Source organism: Physella acuta, unplaced genomic scaffold (genome assembly GCF_028476545.2).
Source record: "Physella acuta isolate Inbredline_101_S28 unplaced genomic scaffold, ASM2847654v3 ptg000883l, whole genome shotgun sequence".
In the NCBI taxonomy this organism is placed as follows: Eukaryota; Metazoa; Mollusca; class Gastropoda; family Physidae; genus Physella; species Physella acuta.
The window spans coordinates 269,562-277,061 of NW_026732400.1; the positions used below are offsets into that span (position 1 = coordinate 269,562).

General features: G+C 43.5%; 1 protein-coding gene across 1 annotated transcript; it reads right to left on the reverse strand.

Annotated features, from left to right (window-relative positions):
* Window positions 1–4,908: 4,908 nt before the first annotated feature.
* On the reverse strand, window positions 4,909–6,840 carry LOC131952626 (putative G-protein coupled receptor 75). The gene is given in 2 exon segments (XM_059315369.1): window positions 4,909–6,576; window positions 6,579–6,840. Coding segments are annotated over 2 exon segments (1,587 nt in total). The 5' UTR covers window positions 6,795–6,840; the 3' UTR covers window positions 4,909–5,205.
* Between the last annotated feature and the right edge of the window lie 660 nt (window positions 6,841–7,500).

Here is a 7,500-nt window from a genome sequence, read left to right on the forward strand (position 1 = left end):
GCTTGACAAGTAAGGTAGTCTGGCTGTATGTGAGTGACTCGGGTATGGTTATGTCGGGGAGGGGGGGGGGAGGGAGTCTTGGCTTCGAGTTCCTTCAATGGAGGTGTAAATACTGACATACTGTGGGGTCAGAAGTAAATAATTGTACTGAGATCTGCCATAAATTTATATTGGGGGGGGGGGGTCTATCCCCCAATTGGCGAGTAGGGTCCAGTATACGCATCAAAGCCTCATGAGTATGTAAGTTGATTTTGCTTACGACGTCTGAATACACTGTCAAAATGCGAGTTTAGCCTATGAGTAGCTTACGATGTTTTTCTTCCGATATAGACTATAACAATGTTCTCAAAGTCTTTCTTGTTTCTCCCTATATGTATTATATGCAGTGTTTCTTCCAGACATTTTTCTCCGGGGGGGGCACTTGAAATCTTCGGGGGGGCGGTAAACTTTCTTCGGGGGGGGCGGACACTGTTAAAAGTATATATTTTCTATATAAATTATATAAATTTCATTTCGTTCGGGGGGGGCGGTAAAAAATTTTCGGGGGGGCTTCGCCCCCCCGAAGAGATGCCTGGAAGAAACTCTGATTATATGTATTATGTATCAGCTGTTACTCCAGTCGGTACTTCCTCAATACACGCCAGGTACCCACGAACCTGAGCTAAAAATCACGAGCTAGAAACTGTAGTTCTCGGGAGTGCACTACTTCTCGACCACCGTGTTCCTTATAGCACTTTGAAAGACGACGGTAAGGCAGTAAAATATCACAATATTATCAGCATTCATATGAAGGTTATGTCCCTTTCAGGGTCAGGGTTGTGATTCTGTTACTAATACCGGCCTATTTTCAATAGCCTTATATTAGTTGTTTTTACACAATCCCCCTCCTCCACATATGCGAGATCGCTAAGCCTCGTTTTCTATACACAAGGCCAAAAGGTGAGTACTACAGCTAGAATAAACTCACGCAACATTTTGTTACAGCGCCTGGTACCAATCAATACAATACGCCCCCCCCCCCCCCCCCTCCACATACACACCCCTACAAGCTCCCCTAACCTACATTACTGAAGAAACGTTAGAAAAAAAATGCCCCACCTTCCCGGCCCTCCCAGCAATGCTAGATACTTCAAACAAACGTCGCTTGACCCCATTCATTCCTGTATACCTGTAGACTAAATGCTTCCAACTCACAGACATGAATTCTCAAAACAGCCCTCACCCCCCCCCTCTCCTGCTCTCGTCGACATGAATTCTCAAAACAGCCCCCCCCCCCACCCTTGCTCTCACAGACGTACGTCCTATTATTATAAATAGACGATATTTGTAAAAATCGAACACGGGAGGATAACTCGTGCACGTGAGAAAAATAGAAACTCGCTGGGTAGCAGGAGTTAGCTTCCCTTGCCAAGCATAACTTCGGCTAAATTAATTATCACATTTCAAGGGAGTTAAATTGTGCTGTAAACATGGGGAGAAACTGTGAATACGATCAATGGAACACAAGTTTTACCTTCATAGCTGTAACATCACTTCTTTAACATCACTAACATCACTACTTTAACATCACTACTTTAACATCACTACTGGAACATCAAAAAAGTTACAATTTGTTTTGAAGTAGCTTTTACAACATACAGTACGAAATATATATTTACATTCTTATTTGACGTTTTAAGTATAAAAACGACTACACGTATATGTCTTTTTGTTGGATGTCGATATAAAGGAAAGGATGCACACATTGGCTGACCGCCATAGTGGATGTCGCTGACTTGTGACGTCAGATCACAACTCTTTGTCCAGTTTTAGAATCGTTATTGCTGCGGCATTAGCACAAAATGGCTGCACCCGTACAGTACTAAACCCTACATCTGGCGGTGGAATATTTTATTTTATAATATGCCAACATTTTTTTCCCACTTGGTGAGATATGTTTTCGACATTATACTTGAAGTTGCTTTTTTATCCAAGTATTTCTGTTTTGTTTATTCTAATATGATTACAATATCGAACTGAGGGGGGGGGAGGTAGGCGAGGGGTGGGTTAAAAAAAATTGAACTTTATTTTTGGACGAGACTTACACAGCGTTAAAAATCGTCATGTTTTTATAGTTACTTTGGCTTAAAACAAACTCACGTAATAAACTTGCTGAAAACTCCTACCTAATCGCAGCTCCGATGTAGAGTTTAAATTGAGAGCCTACGCTATAGGGAGTTGGGAGGCGTTCAAACAGTTTACCTTTTCATAGCAAAACGTTATGCTGTTGTGCTAATATTTGAGCCCGCGGTGCACTCCAGGACTTGCGCTGGCCTACTGCGGTTTTGTGTGTGAAGCCCGACACAGGGGTGGTGGTGTTTAATATGTGGGGAGATGTTGTAGGCTTAGCTTTTTATTCTATGGTGGGTTTTTTAAGGGGAAATGTAATCGTAGCATCGTGATTTTGGGGGTGCTGTAAATTTTTATGGAGGGGAAGAATATTTGCGTGTTTTAAATCTTATTTTATTGCATGAACTTCCTAAAGTATGACGTCCAAGAAACATCTAATGGACACCAGCGAGAAAAGTCTCAAAGGTATTTGAGAGGTGTATAAATTCATTTAAAAATCTTGCACGGCGTAGTTACAATTAATATGGTTATAAAATCCTGTCTGTCTGGTTTTTTTCGGACTTTACTACAGATTGGATGTATTTGATGTTTTTAATATTTTCGGTAACTAAATAAAAATTAAAAAAAAAGAAAAAACAATTTGGTTTTCACGTGTAATGGCGACATAAACAATGGCCGACATAAATTTTATTGTACACATTGTAAGCTAAAAATAGAAACAATAGGTCATGGTGTTTAAATTTGCATAGTTATTTAAAAATTTGATCTGCAAAGTTTTGTAAACAAAATAACTATAAAGTGGGGCTGTCAGAAATCGATCACGGAGTTCCTTTACAGCCAATCAATGTTTGTCTTACGAAAGTGAAACATCGGGTTATAACTTAGGCTTGATGAAAATAAATAGAAACGTAGCCTTAAACTCAACAAATTATTTTCAAGTTCTCTGGATCTGCAACTTGTATAGCATTGATTCTAAAAATATTACATTTCTGAATTAATTTTAGGCTTAAGTTTTTAAGAAAATTTTATCTTTTATTAGTTTTATGGTCCTAAATCTAAAAAAGCACATTTTTATTCCATGTCAACAATATTACGGAAGGAATCTCGTCAACTCGCTGGTGTCCATTGACGTCCAGTGAAGTACAGCCAATAGCTAGTCTAAAGGATGGATTTTTGTGTCCAGGGAATTACGAGGGACGAACATTGAATAGCCAGTGACGTCCAGTGGAAGGTCAGTGACGTCCAGTTGAAGACCTGTGACGTCCAGCGAACATATCGTAATAGAGAATGCACTTTGGATGACACAACACGGAAGGACCTCGAGTGAAAAGAGCGTCAACACACGAGACGTGTACCAACAACAAACAGACCGACTTCTCTTAAAATACAAAGAGAAACGAAGATTCCTTGCAGCTGCCTTGTGCTAGCTGTGTATTTCTAAACCACAGGGCAAGATACGGGGTTAAATTGGATATCCGTTTCAGCGTTCTATTTACATATTTTAAAATATATCGCCTTCTCGATATCCAATGCCCTACTATTCATTCCCTCCCTTTCACTGCCCTGCTCGCCGTTGTCATTCTACCCGCTGCCATACGCTGCCCTGGTATTCTCTGCCCGCACGTAATACAAAAACCCAACCCCATGAACATTAAGTAAAATTTGTTTATCCACTATAAATAGAGAGAGAGAGAAAAAATTGAATGGTACATTCCACTGGGGACTGGCATGTTAGCATTTCCAGTTGTAAACAAAAGCGCTCGATAGACGGGGACGTCGACAAGTCGGGGCCGCGTTCATTAATCGCCCGCCCATTACTGTCGTTTAGCTGACAAACGTGTTTGGGTTAGGACGGATCGCTTAAGGTCAACAGTATCTTAATGCAGCTGTCAAGTTTTTTACCTCGTCAAGGTATTCGGGAAATAAGTAAGAGATATGTTAGATGGACAGTGTGTGAAAACACCGAGTGAGAGGAAGTGCTAGGGGTACACAATGGTGGAAAGTGCTAGCTATTGTCGCCACTGTTTAGATTCAACATTCCCTTTAACTAGAAAAAAAAACGTGTGTGAAAATATATTTTCTCTAAAGGCGCACTGAAACCGTGCGTATACAGTTAGGTATAACGTATGACATGTTCACCCGAGTCTCTAGTTCGGATCCCGAGTTCGTACGACGTCCCTGTGTCTTCCCAGTTCTGATGGGTACCGGACTCACGTTAGGAAAGTAAAGGCGGCTGGGCATAGTGCTGACCACAGTATCTAATATATGGGGTCTCTGAAACAGGCGAACTCTTTTCCACCTGCCCCATGGACCTTAGTTTTCGAAAGGATTTTTTTTTACTTTAGGGCGTTTTAAGAAGATGCCGATGACTAGAGGATAATTGTTGAAATCTTTTAGAGATGTGCTACAAAAACTGATATTTAGAACACAGACCGATCGAAGACATACTGCGACCAATGAGACTGATCGATCACGTGTTAGATCTGTACAGATGAGCAGCATTGATTCTTTAATGAGATTTGGTTTAATCGAGAAATTGTGAAGATGGATATTAAATAGCTGCATTTTATTTACTGCTTCGTTTTACAACAAAGGCAAAAAAAAAAAATGTGTGAGGATTATTAAGCTCTATAGCATATACAACCAGACTTATTAACCCGGTAGTCACTTGACATTTAATAAAGTTTGAAATGTTTTTACTTTAAGCACGCATTTGCTGCATTTACTTCTCTACGAAGCTCTTAGTATAATTTATAATATTACAAATATTCACGTAGAAAACATTCTTTAAATTGAAATTTTCGTAAAGAAATTCTATGCACACAAAGTTTCAATGTTTTTATTGTTATTAAATCAGGCGTTCATGTCATCCTTGTACACTGGTATTGCACACTTGTGATACAAATAAAATAATAGTGGAAGCTCATTCATCGAGTTTACCATCTAGAAAGCTGGTTAACATTCATCATTCATATTTTATATATATATACATCTACGTATGTACAGTTGTAAATCCACATGTATCCCTCACATACATTCGTCAGATGATGATCCAGTACAAACCTCATTAGAATTAAATAAATGTCATAGTTGGAATCAGGACTCTATCAAACTTTGATCATCAGGTGAGTGCGCATGACAGCAGCTTTTATGCACGAGTATCCGGACATCGCTCATAACGCCGCCATTTTGGGTCAGAGTTTTCTTAGTGTCTCTGACCTCGACCTTCCTGAGGGGCCCTTGTGGCGCCACCAACTTTGCTCCCCCTCCGTAGATCAAAATATTGTTCGTGTACGTCGCCTTCGGTGGGGCGTTGAATTTATCTTTGGTTTTGTTAGCGTTTAAATTTGCGTTTTCACAATTTTTGAAAATAGTTTTGCGGTTTTTGTGCTGTAAAAACTGAAGAGTGGCGCAGTCTTGGGTGACGGCCGGGTTACGCAACGTCCTCGCGCCCGTGGACTTGGGGGTCAGAGTTCGAAACTGCTGCCTGCGCGGCATGCGGCACCCGCAGCGGAGCATGTCCCAGAAAAAGCGGCCGTACCGCTGTTTAATCCGGCCGTTGTTCTGGGCGTACATGTAAGGGTCAAGGGCGCTGTTGAGAAAGACGAGAGCGATGCCGCAGAGCTTGACCTGGTAGAGGATGATGGACTCGCCGGTCAGCAGCTCGATGACGTGGGATATGACGAGCGGGGTCCAGCACAGCGCGATGATGAGGATGACCACGAAGCACATGGTCACCGCCTTGTTTTCCTTGTCCAGCGCCGCCATACAGCTGCAGCAGGAGCAGTGCTTCAGCGGCTCCGGCTTCTTGGGAGCCGGACTGGCAGCTGGGATTTCTATGAGAACCTGCTGCATGTCGGGAGCCGTGGCGGATTTGTCGCTTATCACAGACGTCTGGATGGGCTTGTACTGGGGCGTCCGGGCTATAGGGGGGCGCAGCAGGGGCTGCAGCGCCTTGACGCGAAGATACGTCTGCACCCTGACCGCCCGGGCGATGACACCGTAGGAGACAACGATGACGATGAAGCTGATGAAAATGATCGGGCTGATGAAGAAGAGAATGACGTTGTTCCTGGTGATGTCGCTGCTGTTCATGATGGCCTGGCACGTGGTGTACGAGTTCGTCCAGGACAAGGTCACGTGCAGCGTCCCGCCCACCGCCGTTCCTATGGCTACCAGGTAAATCGCGCCCAAAATAACCGCGGTCTTGGCGGTGCTTAGCGAACTTTTCACCCGACCTCTGACCCTAGACTGTCTGTGGGCCGCGATGGCCACTAGGGTGAGCAATGACAAAAGTCCGCAGGTTGTCGAAGAAAACAGAAAACCGCCACAGAACTCGCGCGGCGAAGGCGGATCCGAGAACAGCAGGTACAAAAACGTGGGCGACAAGCACAGGCAAATGATGAAATCCGCCCCTGCTAAGTTAAATACGAGCACATCAAAGTTTGAGCGCAGTTTCCGGCACTGCGGCACTGCAGTGCTGAGAGCAGGACCATCCCGTTGCCGAAGGTGCCGAGGATGACCACAAAGATGACCAGGACGGTGCAGACGGCGAGCGTGGCGGTGTGCACTGAGCCGTGGAAGGAGGGGTCCCACTCGGGCGGGGCTAGGACTGGTGGCGACGCCATGCTGTGGTTGTGCCACCCCGGGGATGTGTAGTGTCGTCTGACGCTAATCATTGGCATGCTGGGGGTGATATCTCACCAGTACACCATCGCACGTTCTACCCTCTCCAAGCAGAACACGTCAGATTAATTTTAAAACACATTTTCATAACGTCTTTTATCCCATGGTCAGGAATTAAAACAGAAAAAAATCCAAGTCTCCCTCCTAATCTCTCGCAGCTAATCACTGTAATGCAAGTAAAAAAAAAATTGACATTTAATATTTTTTTCCTTTTTATCTCCAACTGCCGAAATCCTGGCATAAAAACGATTTGCGTTCAAGGGAGATGAAGACGAGACTTGGCCGAATGAAATGAACAAGATTCGTTACTCATCAGACGAGTCCAAGACTGGCAGCCGACTTTGTTGTTGCATCCCGCCAAAATCATTCGTACACACCTGACCGGGTCCTAATTCCCCAATATCCGTTTTCACAAATCCCTCAGACTTAGAGCACTTCCGTTTCGGGGAAATTTTCAGCTTAGTTTTTTTTTAACGGCAAAGGTAATATGTTTTGTATGTATTTTTTTAAACGAGGTCTTCGGGTATGAAGGGGTTAACTCTGGTAGCAGAACTTGACAGGGCGGATAAACCACGTTCATTTAAAGACCAGGACGACGAGATCAAAGATGGTTACCAGGGTCACTGTGGCAGGTGAAAGATGGTTGCTAGGGTCACTGTGGCAGGTAAAAGATGGTTGCTAGGGTCACTGTGGCGGGTGAAAGAT